The sequence below is a fragment of the Ceratina calcarata genome, unplaced genomic scaffold, assembly GCF_001652005.2.
Source record: "Ceratina calcarata isolate Rehan_Ccalc_2016 unplaced genomic scaffold, ASM165200v1 scaffold301.2, whole genome shotgun sequence".
NCBI lineage: Eukaryota > Metazoa > Arthropoda > Insecta > Hymenoptera > Apidae > Ceratina > Ceratina calcarata.
In genome coordinates this window covers 289,900-306,986 of record NW_017152577.1, presented here as the reverse complement: position 1 = coordinate 306,986, position 17,087 = coordinate 289,900, and the positions used below count along the sequence as shown (strand labels likewise).

The window sequence follows — 17,087 nt, the reverse complement described above, 5'->3', positions numbered from 1 at the left end:
TTAGCACGTAGTTATTTATTATTAGCATTATTCTTCCGACGTCTGATTTCTTTCTAATTATAGCAAATGCGTTTTTCTAAGGTACATAAACTTTTGGGATTGACTGTATAGCCAATACATCCTTAAAGTAAGTTGTGAAACAGATCCGTAATTCCATCTTAGAAAATCATTGCCTTTGCTCTATATTCTCATAACGAGGATTAGTGAATCATTATACGTCGAAGTTTTCCGCGGGACTCGGTATCGTCACGTTGCTTTCGTAACGAGTTTGATTAACGTACGAAGCGGAAGACGGCTAGTTAAGCAGCTATTATACACGGACGCACGCAACAGTGGACGCATGATGTAAAAACATAAGGTGTGTTCTTCCGGCGTGTTCAAATGTGTCGCTGTTTGCGCCTTCCACTCATCGGCCATATTGGAAGTACGATGATCTATTGTTTATTTCAAACACGCATATATATTACACTCCGAGAACCTAATTTTTGACATGTTTACGATTTTAAAATTAGCTCTGTTTTAATATGAAGCGTGATTGGTTAGAAATCCAAAATGGCCAACGAGTGGAAGTGTCCGTGTACAGATGGATGTTCAAATGAATGCGCAAGAACACACCTTATGTTTTTACACCATGAGTGGACGGAAATCGGGAAACGACGAAAATTACACGAGCGTGCATCAATTAATAATTTTTAAACGACCATTGGCTGATGTCAAGCTGTAAGCCAGTGTAAGCTATACGTCCAGATCTTCTCAGCGAATTGAAAGCCGAATGACACTTGAACTCTATGATTGCTCAATCAGTACATAATCAAATTTCATCTATCAATAATACGTTTACCGCAGCTTTGAACTGTTTCCATTCCAATTAAAGGAAAATAGGATTAATCGGTATCGAATGACTCAATTACTGTTAGACCGAACGGATCTTTACAAGCGGTGAGATTCGGAGAGTTTAGCCTACATATTCGTGCGCGTCTCGTTGATTAGATTTGACGCGACAATTGCCGTCTGCTAAGTGCATCGACGCGCGGATGCACCTCGCGGCGCGCCTAATCCTCGCTGATTGTTACAACCGTAATCTCAGTTGTGTAACTGTCATCAGATTTAAACCGCGAAACTGCAGAAATTAGACAATAGCTAACAGAAGATCTTTCGGTTTTGTTAATATTGAAAAATTTTCAAACGAGATCGGTTTAATTGTACTAGAGTAGATTATGTTTCATCGCATCAAGTGTGGCATTAATTCGTAGACCGACGGGGAATGTAATTAATGGAGACAATTATTTTTTCTGCAACATTTGCCGCGGCCCACGCTAGAGAAAAGGGCTCGTTAAGATGTCAATATCGCGGGGTTAACTAGATGTATTCGTTCCCTACCGTGATTAGATTAGCCTATTAGTCCTGTCTATGCGCGATTTCCACTTGACGCGTGCGGAATCTCTGATGAACACGCGTTATCGTCGCCCGTTTTCGGTTTTTCCCTCCCCCTCGCCGGTAATAACTATGAATTACGCCGGATTACATCGAGCAATAATCTCTTATGTAATTTCCGTGGACGTTTTTCGCGCGACGCTATTTCGATTACCGTGACATTGCGCGAAACAAGGCTGATGGCTAATTGATACTCAAAGGGATTACTGTGTGTTTGTTAACTATCATTAATAGAACGAGGTCTCATCTTAAGGCGAATTTAGATGAACAATACTACCGTTGATTCGAAAATATCCACAAAGAAGCTAACAATGTATATTATCTTTAGGCTTCGGATGTTTGTGCGTTTATGAGAATTTTAAGTAATTTAGAGAGTATATAATAATACGTCAAGACGTATGAAATGTTCAAAGTACGATTCATAATATTTAGAAGAGAGAACAAGTATTAAGAGCGAAGTGAAGAATGTATGCTATTATTAGACTGCGGATGTTTATGCATTTATGAGAACTTTTCAATAATTTAAAGATACACGAAATATCTCAAGTAAAATAAAATTTGTATTTTTTTAAAGGAGAAAACAAATGTCGATATGAATTTAATTTATTAAATTCTACTTGTGTAAATAGGAATTTGCATAATTATCATTCATTGTTCACTGTCTAGAGACGAGACCTCTGCAAATTATATACTATAATTATATATTATTATAATTATGTATAAATGAGGGTAGAATCGTTTTGAATTAGTGAAACGTACCGGAACACGTATGGGCCGACTTCCTGGAGATTCGGCTTGGACCCAGGCACCCTCAGCTCCTCCGGATTTGTCCAATTGAAGAAACGGATTTTGAAATACATTGGAGGCAGGCTACTCGTGTCGCTCCATACCTCGAACGCCTTCGACGTCGGCGTTAGCGGCAATTCCTGATAAAAAAATTCATTTTTTCATTCTATCACGATAAACGTTAGAACCGATATAAGTAAGAACGCGGGTCAAATGGCATCGGTTCGCGCGTAATTCGACATGATTTAAAAAGTCCGCGACGTAACAGCGCGTTCTAATAATAACGCTATATAAAAAAAAACCAAAAATAGTCTGTTGGTCCGACAGCGGCTCGCGGTGGCTGGGCCGTGAGTACGCCGGGCACGTTTCTTCGCAATAAGAAATTATTCGTCTAGCGCAACTCTAAAGAGATACGTCAATTAATTGAACAATCAACCACTTTTCCAATCGCGCTTGGGAATAGCGACGAGACGCGACCGAGACTGCTCATCCACCCGTTCCCATTATTCCAGCCCCCCGGCCTCCCTGTCAAAAAATTCCTGAACATTTCCCCATTCCGTACGAGCTGCATTCGAATTTATCGGCGAACGAAACGAGTCGAATCGAATCGTTGAGTGAAAGAGATAACCCAGCACCCGGGAGGCTATCCGGTGAATTCGCGGTGCATTAAATAAAACTACGATTCTGTTTACTGGTCACCGGTGAAAATAACAATTATCTTGTCTGCGGTTCGTGTAAAAGTTGAGGGAACGTCGATGATGTTCGTCGCAGCGTAGAAACCATAAAATCACCAAAGAAGCACTTCGTTCATTGAACGATTCAGGTCGATATCGTTCATCGGGCGAAATTCCGTAGCTCATACAAAAACTCAATACACAAATAGGACACTCTAAAGAGGCTACTGTTCCTTAGCCGAATCACATCAATTACTCTATCAATTCTCGCGTTAATTACGTGACACATCGTATCAAATAATTGATTGACCTCTTCAGGGACTCTTAATGTTTTTAAATTAAAATTATTCCAATTGAAAAGAACAGATTATTCGTAACAAAAAATAATCAAATCAATTTTTTTCACTTTAAGAAATTCGATAATTATTATATAAAATATCGTATTAATTTCAATGATCGCATGATGCAAATTGATTGAAGATCGTGTACTCACCTTCTGAATAATGTGATGGAAGATCGCCGGCCCAGAGAAATACAGGGCTGTGCCAGAGACGATCAGCAGCAGGCCGAAGAGGCCAAGGCCAAAGGATTTGTTCGCCCAAGGCCTCATGGTGATAGGATCTCGTTTACGATGTACGCCGTTGGTTCTTCACGGTTTCTTATCATGTGTACATCCGACGCGACGGCCGCGATCGTTTTGACCGCCCGATCAAGGCCCGCAAGCTCTTTTCCGGCCCGGCCCAGCGTGCGCTCGCTCACTAGTCTTCCACGCCGAAGCCTGAACCAAGATAAATCCTATCTAATCAGCCAGTTTACCGGGCCGCCACTTTTCCGCGCCCGTTTTCGTCCGCGTCACGTGCTCCTCCACCTCCCGCACCGTTTCCACGCCATGATTTTCTCGAAAACGTGATTTCGAGGCTTAATATTGATAACGATCTCATTTAGCATAAATTTGCAGAATTTTAGTATGAATTCCATTTTAATTTTATTTATTTATTTATTTAAACCAAATAATTACAATGTTTCCTATAGAAGGTAATCAAATATATTCGTACTGATATCTAATATTAAAACGAACTTATAAATTGTGACAAAGAGAAATTAAACAAAAACTTAATTTCTAAATTTTATCTGTCAGCCTACAACGCAATGCCTTTTTGATAATCAGTGCTTGTGTGATTAAACGATCTAACGAGATCACGCGATTTACATGGAAACAGCTAGATAATTGCGATCAAATACGGCGCACGCATACTCTGCTTGAAATATGCAAAACGATGCGGTGAATACAAAGTCGAAACGAGATGACTAATCAGACGGTGACTGAAATACGTAAAGCGAGGCAAGCGTGGCAACTTTCTGACAATAGATATCCAGCAGAGATCGATGACGCTTGTTAATATTACGGGAATACTAGATTACACGTATCGCGCAGCGTCCACGTTTTCATAAATTGTAGATATTAAAATCTGCGTAATTATACGTCCGCTGATGTCGCGTTTCCTTTGGATCATTTAGTGACGTTCTCGAATTAGAATTCAGCTGATACGACAGAATCGACTATTCGTAAATTTGCATACTTCGTATCAAATTTACTCCTTTCTACAATCGCCACGTGCCATTTTATTATTATATTACGCGAAAGCGAAAATGAATTGAAGAAGAATTTCAAGATTTATTCATACCCGCATTTCGATGTGCGTAACGATCGATTCTCATGGATGATTTTTATATGCAGCTCATCGGCGTGACACGGCCGTGAACCGCATCGAGTTTTGTTACTTTCGATTTTATTCTGATTCGCAACGCCGTCTTATCTCTGAACTCTACGATTTTTCTATGCATATCGCGTTACGCACAGAGAACTCTTAGCTCAGAGGAGACCAATTTTTTTTTTGTACCCTCATCATCGGGAATGAGTATTAATTATTTCAATGCGACGTAACGTACTTTGGGTGAGTATTGTTCCCTCGTCACGCCAAGGTTTATCTATGCTTCGTTTAATATAGGTGTAATCCACGTTCAATTATTCGCGAGCATGCAAAGTTCTCATCAATTCGCTCGTTCTTGCTTTTAAATCCTTTTGAGTTTAGAAGATTTAATTGATTCTTTTTTGAGTCTGACCATAGAATGACAGCTTTGATGTGAAAAATTCTTGTTAGTAAATGCTTCGTTATCTGAATCAACAAGAGTAATTATAAAATAGTGATGGAGATCGAGTTATTCATGTCTTTATCGGCGAAACTATGCATCAATTATTTGCGAAGCGCGATAGAGACGATCATCGCGGTTTTTGTCGCGCGTACCCGCCTGTATCCGCCCGTATCGCTGGTATTGTCGTAGGAGCGAGTAATGGACGGTTATTTATCGGTTCACCGTCCCGTGGCCGAGAACGAGCGTTTCTTCCTATCGGACCAATGGACCCGCTCCTTCATATCGCCTGACCTTTTAATTATTCTTTTCGCGCTTACAATGTGAATCGCAATAACCTAATCGCGTTTGATATTTTAGAAAAGTTTTGCGATAGTAGGATCCATCGATGACATCGTATTCCTTCGTTATGAATGAAATTGACGTATCGTATTCTTTCTTATCTTAACTTTTCTCTGCTATGAAATAATCTTAGGAATTTTTATATGATATGATATGAAGTTTTTCCGAAATGATTTCATACTCGTGGCTTGTTTTGTTGTTTGTGCAATTGACTAATGGAAAATTGTTTCCTTGTTAGTAGGTCGTTTCCTCTCGAGATAAGTATTTGACAGGCAGCTCAGTATCGTTTTGTTATATTTGTCAACCATTTCATGTAAATACATAGTACCGATTACTAAAATAGGAGTTAAGTCATAGATGTGTACCACAATTTTAAGAAGTAACAAGCTTTGATCAACATTTGAACGATAAACTCTTAGAAGAGATGTTTATTGAGAAGTAGGGTTTCTAAGAAGTCAGGCTTCCTATGTCAGGGAATTTTTAAAGGTTTTGATATAAAACGTATGATTTTTAATATTCTAATATATGGTTTTGATGTTTTCTAAATGGACTCGACTTGTCTGCAAGCCTAAAATATAACGTCTTCAAAGTTGATGTTATCTCAATCTTAAATTATGAAATTCATTGTTTATAAATTATAAATTCATTTTCTCAGCCTCGTAGAATATCTAAAATTTTGCACAGTATTAATATTTGAATGCTCATTTTTATTTAACGTCTTATACAAATTTAACTAATGTTTAAAACAAAAGTCGAGTTCCTGTAAATGTCAATTATGGAATATGACAATCACGTGTAAGAGTAAATAGCACGTAGGCCACGAAAACGCAGGACGGTAGAAAACAGATGTGTATACAATACGTTAGGACTTGAACTTTCAGAAAAAGGCCCGATAACGACGCAGAGGGTCTGGTTCGTTAAGAAAAGCGTTGCGTAGAACACATTGGAAAAAAGGACCGAAGAATAATTGAGGAGGCACTCTTTAATCGACTGTCGATCGAGACACACCGTGTTTCTTTTCCCTGAACTTCCGTAGTTTTGCAGAATAAAGACATGTTGAATAAAACGTTTGAAGTTTTAACAGATAAATTCCTGACCTTCTTACAAACGATTTGTCATGATCTGCGCATTGCAAGATCCGGGAATGATGAGTAATCTTTAATAGCAATTATTTATTGTCGAGATAAGTGAAAAGAGTTGAGATTCGCTTACTTTCGTTCACGTAGCTCCCAGTCTCAATTGCTTTGGCAAGTCGGGGTGGCCTCGTTCAGTCACGAAACGTTGATAACTCGCGAGTATGTATGTAACAAGATCGTCGTCGCCGAGAGCTTAATCACTTCTGCTCTATCGTACGACGGTGTATTGTGTACGGCGCGGCTGTTACTGCCGCGTCCGATGAATCAACAGGCTGCATATAATGACTCGATAGTTGCCAGCAAAAGGCCCTACCTACTCCTTCCACTAGCAAATTGCTCGATTCCCCTCTGGCGAACCACTGCAGGGAAACGTCACGCTGTCCCCACTATCATTATCTATTATCACTATGATTGTCACGTGACTGTGACTGAGTCACGTGGTGTACGCTACGCACGCGCTTTTTTATTGTCGGGATTTAATACGAAATCATTTTCATATGTTTTAAAAACGTGAATGTCCTTTCTGATAAGTGAAAGAAACCGTAAAATGACAAGGAACAAACAAAAAAGTAATGCTATAATATAGAAATATTTATTGTACAATTGGCACTTTTACTGTAGCCGAGTCACGTGTTTTGGAAAAAAGGGTATCACCAAAAGGACGCCCACGCCAAACCAAGCCACTCTTCTTAGAGCCTCTGGAAAAGTAGAGAGCTTTAATTCTAAAGAGTATGAAAATGATTTCGTATTAATTCGCGGCAATAACGAAGCGCGTGCGTGGCGTGCACCACGTGACAGTCAACCCAGCAGCGATAGTGGGAACAGCGTCATGTTCCCCTGCGGAGGTTCGCCAGAGGGGAACCGAGCCAATTTGCTGGTGGAAGGGGTAGGTAGGACCTTTTGTTGGCAACTGTATAATATCTCTATTGGCCGTATCCCTCCTCCACTCGGGGAATTTTTTCCCTCCAACGTTTCTCTATCTTTCCTTCCTCTCACCCCTTCGCCAGGAATTTCCTCTCTGCGAGCCAGCTGGCTCGTTTTTCTATTCTCCCACGCTAGAGACACAGTAGCACAGAACCAGCTTCTATTTATGCATTGCTCCGTTTCGAGCTATCAAATAGAACCATCGCGCGTTCCCGCCGCGCGCAGATGGCGGCCTCTCCGCGATTTAATTGAAACACGTGCTCGCGCTACCGCTACACGTGTTACGAACCGAGCTGCGATAAGAGGACTAGGAAAAATTCGATAAAATTAGTTAAACTAGGCTTTACTATTGAGTTTCCTTTTTCATTTGTCTGACGCTTAATTATCTTTGATATTCCACTCGATGATGTTCCTTTAATAAAAGAATACACAGCCTTCCTCTGAAGGAACCGAACTGTTCAAAGGCTCACTGTTCTGGCACTCGGTATTCTTGACCTCCCATGCCTGTTACGCAATTACTCGAGTACCTATGACTGAAGCGCGTTACTATAATGCCGATTCTGTTCGTCAGTAATAATTATTGTTCAGAGCGTTTGTAATCCGGTGCGACACTCTCTTCTTCGGCGCAATTGTCCGTGATCGATAACACACTTGCAATCTTGGTGGAAGTGTTAAAAACCGAGGAACAAGAAAAATTGATATTTATTGAGCGGGCGAGCCACGGTTGATAGTTTTATCTTATCTTCTCGAGCAGTACTTCTGATCCAAGGAGATATACTTTGGAACGAGACTTTTCTTCCTTAGGTTTCAACTTTTCCATCCCATCGATTTTAACTGTTTTGGTTTAAATCATGATCTATGCAATTTCTTGCATTATCCATTAAATTTTTGCGTATCCATTAAATCTCACGTAATTTACACTCCCACGTCTCGAACGTAAGCGTTGGAATAATTTCATCATCCACTCGGATTCATAACAAATTTTTAATATATTTTATTTAAACAAAACAGACTTTGAATTTGTTGTTGAGACACTGAATAATGAGAATTCGTGGATGAATTCGCGTAATAGGACAGATTTCAGGTGTTTGCGACGACACTCGATTTAAAACTACCAAGTGTGTACTGAAATGGAAAGGGGCTAGTGATCGCGACAGGTAGTAAGCCCCAGAAGTGCGACTGCCTCAGTCAGCCGCCCCAAACCCTTCAGACGTCTGGCCCGTCTCAAAGCCGTTGATCTTTTCATTGTCGAGGCGGAATTAAAGCCGCGAATAAAAAAAATACGAGGGTGTGTGCGTAGCTTCCGTGGGATAAATCTTCGACTTTCTCTTATTTTCGAAATATGATAAGAATTTTTACTTGGAACTCCGTGAAGTCACAGACTTTGGATAAGATAAACGACTGTTTCAACTGTTCAAACTAGACAGTATCTACAAAATGTATGGTAGCGTAGATAAGAACGGGCTAGTGTTTCCTTCTGGACACATGGTAAGGGTAAAATAAATGTCAAGGATGTGCATTTCGAAAATCGTCTGTAATTCGAGGTCGAGGAAGAATCGATACGAACGGTGGGAACGATTATTCTTAGCACCTTGAGTTTATACAATGATAAGAGTGCAACTGCGTGTTTTAAACGTCTTCCCTATGGAATAAACAATTTATTTCAGTCACTGTATGCATAAACCCACTGCGGCAAGGATAATCGTTTCCACTTCGACATTGGCTTCCCTCACATTTATTTCTTTTCATGTTGCACTGATTTAAAACCAGTTGCGAAATCTTGCGATTTGAAAATTGTTGATAAATATTATGCAATAAGAATCACGCTCGTGTCATGACGATATTAATATTTGTAGACGTTTTATTGATTCGCTACGAAGATTATATGTAATCCAGATCGCGATGAGATAATCACGTGGCGTTCCTAGCGACGCAAATGTTTACCTCGTCCAGGGATAACGAGACCAGCGGGTGTCCCACCTACTGGGCTGAAACGCTATCTCCCTGCGGATCGCAGCTTACGAAGCCCTTCAACTACTCATGGTAGATTCAGGAACGATGTTTTGCGATCTTAGCCTTGTCGAGTGAACCGCGCGGCCACCGCAAGCCGATTATCGGGCGCGTCCAAACAATTTCGGAGACCGCTTGTCCTAATCATGTATACTTAGCTACCATGATGTAATACTACCCTAAATTGAATGTTCAACTGGTAGGTAACGCCTGTTCTCACAATTGCAATGACTCACTGCATCCGTCCGCTTTCGGCCGGTTAATCTTGGAGATAAGACGATTTTAACTGATTTTGACTACGTGCGTCAGATGTTCGACGAACACTCGTCTCTCGGGGTGATAAAATCATTTGTCAATGAAATAATTGTAGTAATTTGAAAGTCGATGGAATTCTGACTCCATAGTAATCGACACAATTTATTTACAATAGAAAAACGTATCGGATGTATACATGTGTGTACGTATATAATAATAATGGTCCTAGGCCGAGTCATCTATCCCGTTAAACGCTTCGTTACATTTGGCCGGGGTTAAGAACCCGTACCCTCCTTGGCAGCCGAATAATGATCAAATGCCAGAACTAATCCTTAATAAACGTGCACTTATCTAATAAAGCTTTTAAACGATACATAATGTGACACCATGCAATGCAAGAACACTCGTAGTAGTAACTTGTATACGTAAACCCAGTAAATGGTCACCGTTCCATATACAACGTCTCTCCAGCCAGTCGGTCGTACATGTAGTAACATGTCACACAATTGCCCAGCTTCTCCGGTGCATTCAGTCGCCTGATTAATTTCCGAATCTGGCGAAGAACAATTGAAACGAATATTTTTATAGACACAGTCGCTGTATCGATTAGAACTCCGGGATGTTCGAAAGTAGAAGAGCGAAACAGTTCATTCCAAATGACTATGTCGCTGGTTAGGTCGCCCTGGCTGGTCCAATTATGAACTCCTCGAGAATCGTTTATTATTTCTCGTTCGGAGATTGACAAAACCGTTTCCTCGCCCACCATATGGCGCCCAGAGCCGCTGCCAAGAATCCGATGCCGGCTACTATCCCCATAGAAATTGCTCTGTTCCTACGATACGCCGGCACTTCGAGACTGATACGCTCGCTCGTCGCAACGTCATCGGAAACCGACATCGCGGCAACCTCGAACGTGTAGTAACTCTCCTCTTCTAGGTTTTTAACTGCAACAAATATTCACGTTCACATTTTTTATGTCGAGTCTAAATATAATTTTATTACAATTTAATTCTATTAAAATGTTTTAGAATATTGATTGTTTAAAATAGGACTTACCTAGGTAGTAAGTGTCTGTCGTTTCCGCTCTTCCGTACAATCGTTCGGACGGCCCTCGGAACCATCTCACCGTGTACAGTCTCACTTGTTCCTTTCCATACGCAGGTGGTTCCCAGGTCACTAAATAACCCTGCGCGGTCGCCTGCACCCTCACGTTCGACGGTGGACCCATTCGGTCATCTAATACGTTTAACAAACTTATAGCCTTGACAATTTTTAATACAAGAAGAATAATTGATTATATATTTACCCGGAGGGCTGCGATACTCCGACGCTGAATTCTCGTTCATCGAATCTGAAAATGTTACTTTATAGTTTTACATCCTGATTTTTTTTTTCTTTATGATTAATCGTTTAATACCTGGTCGCGTGAAAACGCGCAAGGTTTTACTAAACATCCCGTCCCCGTGCTTGTCCTGGCTGAGCACCATGAACTCGTATTCTCGTCCTGGGTTCAGATTGTTCACGGTCGCCTCGGTTATCTTCCTTGATAATATCTTCATCGTTCTCCATTCGGTCGTATCCGTTGGTCTGTACCTGAAAATCATTCCAATCGATATTCTATTAATTTTTTACTATTCACACCTGATTTATAAATTTAATACTTTTAATTGTATTATTCTCTTATTAATTTAATACTTAATTATGTTAATACTTTTTACTTACCAAACCGAGTACTCCATCTTGGGTCTAACATATCCTGGCACCCAAGTCAACGTGACAGCGTTGTTACTACTGTTAGCACTCAGATTATACGGTGCCCTCGGTGGAACGTTCAGAACCATTAACTCCGTGTCTGCAACTACCGTCGCAGCTTCATTGCTAGCCGCGCATTGATACAACCCCCTGTCCTGTTCCTGAATCCTGTCTATCGTTAAATTCCCACCAATTACGATTGTCCTGTTTCCCGGTGGCACTGGCGAGCCATCCTATCGCAGAAAATTGGAATAAAATTAATTTTCCAATTTCAATTGCATTGCAGAATATAATAAATTTAAAAAATCTTTGCTTACCTTGTACCAAACAATAGACGGCCGGTGCGATTGATCTCCGTCCCTAGCGTCGCAGGGAATCTCTAGATTCTCTCCTAGCTTCCTTATGTACAGATGTTGCGGGGTAACCGTGAACACTGGAGGCCTTTGCACGATCTGTCGTACAAAAGAAAAAGTTGGGTATGTTCTCACAATCAGTGGTGACAGGATAATTATCGTGGGGCGTCCCTCTAAAAGTTGACAATTGGAAAATAAAGGAGCGATTAACACTCGTCTGCGAATGGTCATTGATCCCGACGACAAGACCTCGCGACGTTGCCTTTTATAATCCACGATGGATTCTTAAATGTAGCCTTGTATTTCTTTCAATTATAATAGAACGCTCATATGAAGCTTTTTAGTTAACAAATAATTGATCGTTCATATTAATAGTGTTCGTGTTACTTTAAATAGAAACTGTTAAATATTATATAGAAATAAATTATACTGGCCACTGTGATTGCAGGGCTGGGCCCCTCGGTGCCCAATTCGTTGTACGGGGTGCATGTGTAGCTTCCGGAATGAGTCTCGTCGACTTTGCTGAAATATAGAGAGCCGTTCCTCCTGTAGAAGACGCCCTGGACGTTGTACGGGTCGAAAAGAAATCCATCCTTCTCCCAACGGAGGTTCGTCAGGGGTGGATTAGCCCTGAAGTGACAGTCGAGGAGGGCTGGTTTTCCGTAGGGGAGGTAGACGTCACGGGGAGCGTAGATAACCTTCGCCTTGTCTGAAACGGGACGCCGAACGATATTTTCAATTCTACAATTGATAGCTCGAAATTCTAGTCCGCGGTCACGCTGATTGAACTTTCGCCCGCAGGGATTTTGATTACCGTCGTTATCGTCAGTTACACTCGTCGGTAATTCCCATTATTATAGCGGCGTTATTATCCCATTTCCTGAGCGAAAGTGTGCGATCACGGCCTCGCGCGCTGTTCCACCCTATTTGACGTTGCGCAATCGCCCGCGAATCCAGGCCATTCAGTTTTATAAATCTTACGAATTTCAAGATCGATTTTTATCGGATGGATACTTGCATTGAACGTTGAGGAAGGCCGACGCGGATTGTTCGTCTCCGTGTTCACCGGTCGCCACGCAGGTGTACTCCCCGAGGTCGCCCATGGCTGCTGAGATGATGGTCAACGTTCCATCTTCGGCGATCGACGCCCTCCTCTTCATGTCCTGTCAAAAGTAAATTCCAAAAACATCAGCGATATGTTATCATTAAAATTAAATATTGGGATCGGAAATCGGGAAAGTTCGTTTCGATTTTTATAAAATACTTTTTCTAAAGATGTTTGAAATATCATCTGTAGAATCTCGGTTTCTCAAATATTATCACCATGATTTTCATCGCATACGCAGCGAAGGACGTTTATATATGCAAACGAATCAACATTATATATAAAAATTCTCTGTTATATATAATAAAAACGTTGAAAAACGAGATAGTAATGTTTGGTGAACAACTTTGTATAAGTATGTCATTTATTTTTAATTATTCTGACATACTCAGACCTGTCTTAATCCACTCATGAAAAATGGGAATGGATTTCGGGCAGCGCGATTTAAAAGTAATTGGTGTTCTATGAAAAAGCGAGAAATTACCCCGATTTCTGTAACTTGCACGCCATCGCGGAGCCAGCTGACGACGGTCTTCTCTCCCTTTGCGACGCAGTCGAAGATAACCGACTCTCCTTCCATCACAGTTTTGTTGACGGGCGGAACCGCCAGCAAAGTTTCGCCTGGAACAGACGTCGGAAACGGCGACGCACCTGGGTTGAACGATTTAACGAGTCTGCCCAGTGTCAGGTTAGTAAGCATCAGCGGGGGATTATATTCATTTTCTCATTTTTCATTTTAGTCTGCCAGCGATTAAAGGCGGGATTAATATTTTCGTATCTCAGTCGAATTAATTCGCCAATTAGTCCGCAGTGCGAGTTAATCGATCTCGTGCAACGCGTTAATAATTGTGCACGTCCGTGTCGATTAATCTTGACGCTGTGAAACATAGTGTACGATATACACGCGAGCGTTATTCGGACTTGCGTGACATAGGCATTGTGGCAGTTTCGGGAACCGCGGAAACCGTTTGTCTCCGCGATTTCCGTCGTTCTTTTTCTCGTCAGGAAGAGGTGCGCCCGTTCGATCCCATGACTGATATCTCTACTGCGCCATCGTTGCCCTCGATGACTCAATTTCCTATTAAGGTTTAACAGAATTCCAGCGGCAAAAACTAGCAGTTTTCCGTCGGTATTAACGAGTATGAATCATCGCGCCAGCTCGACCTCGAAGGGGGGTCAGAGTGAAGTAAGCTTCTCAGACCTTTGAAAGTGAAACAGCTACTCGAAATAAAATGAAATCATAGGCCGGTATTCGGAGTCGTTGCTTATCCTTAACACCTTCCCGTACTTTAGCGACTCAGACTCGCGATGAAGATTTTTGTCCAAATATGAATATCGCGAGTCTGACTCGCGACCAGATACTTGGGGCAAACATAAATATCACGAGTCTGAGTCGCGAACAGATACTTAGTACAGATAGTACTTATAATTAGTACAGATAGTTTTGTCGAGCTAAATGGCACGAGAAGGGGTTAAGATCGTCTTCAGCATTTCCTACCCCTGTCTCGTACAACATTGACTGAAGAAAATGCTTTAGGCGATTTTAAATATAACTAACGACTCTGAATACCGGCCATAAAATGTTTGTACTTAATCAGCGAAAGGTCCGTATTTCGCAATCCGGCGCAGCTTCTGGTCTCCAGCAGCAATGCATTAGTCGGTGGTGGCCGGCAGCGTGACCCAATTCAGTGCTCAGGGTTAGTCAGTCGACGCTTAACTGCCTTAATGTTAATTCCCTTCGCCGCTTGGCGTTATCGAGTTACCCGATTAACCGGGGACCGACCGAGAAAGCGCGCGATCTTACCATCTATGCCGAGGTGGAACCAGGTCCCGTTGTTCCTCGAGTTCGGCGTCCTGTTCGGGAATATCACCCTGCACTCGTACCAGCCTTGATCGCTCTCGCGTATGTTCGTCAGGTTCACGCTGCCCTGCCCATAACCCCGGGTCACGGCGTCTTCCACGAGGTGCAGCCGACCCGTGTAGTCCGGAGCCACCCACGCATTCCCGGCGTGCAGCGCGAAGATCGTCCGACCCTGAAGTCACGATCGACTTGCTTTTTAATTTAATCATTATAAAATATTTAATTTGTTGTAATTAAATAATTTGTACGTGTGATAAAAAATAGAAATTGTAAGTAACTATGTAGTGGCAGAGACTCGTTGGCTGATTATATACGAGAGCAGGGGCTAAACTGGGGATTAAAATTGTCTTCCGGTATCAGAGGATGATTCCCCAATGACAATTTCATCCCTCGTTATCGCTAGTGAAATGTTCCAAGTCCCTGTTCATTACATACCAGTATTCCCCTCTCCCTCAAGTTGTACGACGCTCTTTCGAGTTAATTTATTTCGGTCTGGCTTTGCTTCCGACATCCGATTACGTTCGCGAGGCCAGCCAGAGACAATCGATTTCATAACCGCGTCGTGTTAACAACGCGAGGGAACGCGGGGCGAATAAAGGTGAGATTTCCATACTCGTCACGCCGCGGCTCTATTGTAATACTCCATTTGTGATTAGCGAACTGTTAGTTGTTATGCGTGCAGCTTTGATGAGTGGAATGCAAACGTTAAGACAGTGGCAAAAGGTAGCATCGCGCGTATAGGAAATCTCAGTTTAACACGAGACGTCGAGATTCTCTTGTTCGTCAAAGAATGCAAGCTTATTAACCTCTCAAAGGATTCCATTTGCATTACCTATTAAAATAAAAAAGAAAACGTTTTTCTTTTTACAAAGCGTTTGTCTGAATAATTTTTGTGGTCATTTCTATAAGCGTCGGACTTTGTGACTGAGAAGTCGAGGCGTCGTTTGGTCGAAAAATCGGCGGTGATAGGTCAAAACGAGGCTGACGAAAAGGCCGCTAATCGTCCCTAATCGTCTGACAATGCGTTAGCAGTGACCCACTACCGTCGGACCCCTCGTGTCCGCGGGCTCGCCGTGACTAAATATAATGCAGCCTTGCGTCCCGTACTCCAATTACCGACGTTCGACAGACGAGGAGAGGGACCCGACCCGGGGCACCTGTTTTGCATACGCATCAGGGACCAATCGGGTTAAGTTCCACTTGATTTTATGCGGTAGCCATGCGCGACGCTCAATCTGTTTCCGGCGCGCGGCTGCACGCGCTCCGATGCAACATCCGCGAAACGAATCACGCCTGGCCCAGCCGTAACGCGCGAACAGGAAATCAAACGATGTCCCTTTAACGCTTTCGCTTAATTCGTTGCTCCCGTCCTGCGGCCGAGTTTGATGTTTAAAAATATTCTACTCCAAATTCGATTTCATCGAACGTCGGAACGAAAGTCGTATTCAGGTTCCTTTTTTTTTTTTTTTTGGTTGGAAATTGGAAAAGTGCGGTGGAAATTGCGCAATCGCAACCGCATTTGCCATGCGAGGGTGTAACGGAAATCGAGAACGCGCGCCGCTTCCCACGCGGATTGGATTAGATACGCGGACCGCTGCCAAGGAAATCGAATCGCCTACCCTGCCTTGAGCGGGCCACTTTTCTACGCGGTTGAACGTGCACGCAAAATCGTTCCATGGTAGCCAGAACATCGAATCGCGGGTTAATTAATCGACAGCCGTCGTTTGGCTTTAATTTTAATTATCGCATCTACTTTGCTGGCATCCCGTGTGCATGTTTCGTTGCGAAATCGGTCCTTGAGAGCGACGCTCGATTTCCCAGATCAATCAAGGTCGGAGTGGCACAGATATCAAATGCAATTCGAATATAGTCGAAGTCTGATCTTCCTCAGTTAACCGCAAACCGCGTAAGCAGTAACTCAAACCGCTTGAGATTTTCGTGTCCCGTGGAAAATAATATTATTCATTGCTGTGTGTTGCACAATGTTTCAACGTTGTTTTCTGTGTCGTTCAAAGATTAAGAAAACTTTCCAAACAAAATTTACTCTATCTGGGCTAGGGTAGTCATGTGATTTTTCTAACGTTACATCGTTAAATCCTAAAGTTGTATAGTTTCTTAAATTTTAGGGTTGTATAAACTCTTTAATTTTTTCAAGATCGCTTGGATCTTCAAGTCTCAAGATTGTAAGAGATTTTAAGTCTTCAGGTTGTATGAGCAGTAAAATCTCTGTCAGAAGTTTAAGAAATGCGCTAAAAAGCTATGTCCCATATTTCGAAACGAAGAACATTTAAGAAAGTAATATTT

The 17,087-nt window shown here is 42.0% G+C and overlaps 2 protein-coding genes across 3 annotated transcripts in view; both read right to left on the bottom strand.

Moving 5' to 3' along the window:
- Positions 1-6,799, bottom strand: part of LOC108624211 (protein croquemort) — a 12,820-nt gene extending 6,021 nt beyond the window's left edge. Inside the window, exons 1-3 of the mRNA XM_018023353.2 lie at positions 6,600-6,799; positions 3,388-3,672; positions 2,194-2,360 (exon numbers count right to left, since the gene is read on the bottom strand). Coding sequence (XP_017878842.1) covers positions 2,194-2,360; positions 3,388-3,504 — 284 coding nt within the window. The 5' untranslated portion in view covers positions 3,505-3,672; positions 6,600-6,799. The remainder of the gene's footprint in view (positions 1-2,193; positions 2,361-3,387; positions 3,673-6,599) is intronic.
- Positions 6,800-9,824: 3,025 nt separating this feature from the next.
- The window catches only part of bdl (borderless), an 8,751-nt gene continuing 1,488 nt past the window's right edge, over positions 9,825-17,087 (bottom strand). The window contains exons 3-12 of one of the 2 annotated variants that reach the window (XM_018023324.2): positions 14,727-14,955; positions 13,407-13,573; positions 12,836-12,980; positions 12,252-12,526; positions 11,782-11,916; positions 11,435-11,697; positions 11,130-11,305; positions 11,019-11,063; positions 10,769-10,948; positions 9,825-10,656 (exon numbers count right to left, since the gene is read on the bottom strand). In XM_018023324.2, coding sequence (XP_017878813.1) covers positions 10,433-10,656; positions 10,769-10,948; positions 11,019-11,063; positions 11,130-11,305; positions 11,435-11,697; positions 11,782-11,916; positions 12,252-12,526; positions 12,836-12,980; positions 13,407-13,573; positions 14,727-14,955 — 1,839 coding nt within the window. In that variant the 3' untranslated portion in view covers positions 9,825-10,432. The remainder of the gene's footprint in view (positions 10,657-10,768; positions 10,949-11,018; positions 11,064-11,129; positions 11,306-11,434; positions 11,698-11,781; positions 11,917-12,251; positions 12,527-12,835; positions 12,981-13,406; positions 13,574-14,726; positions 14,956-17,087) is intronic. The other variant, XM_018023326.2, reaches the window with a different exon arrangement.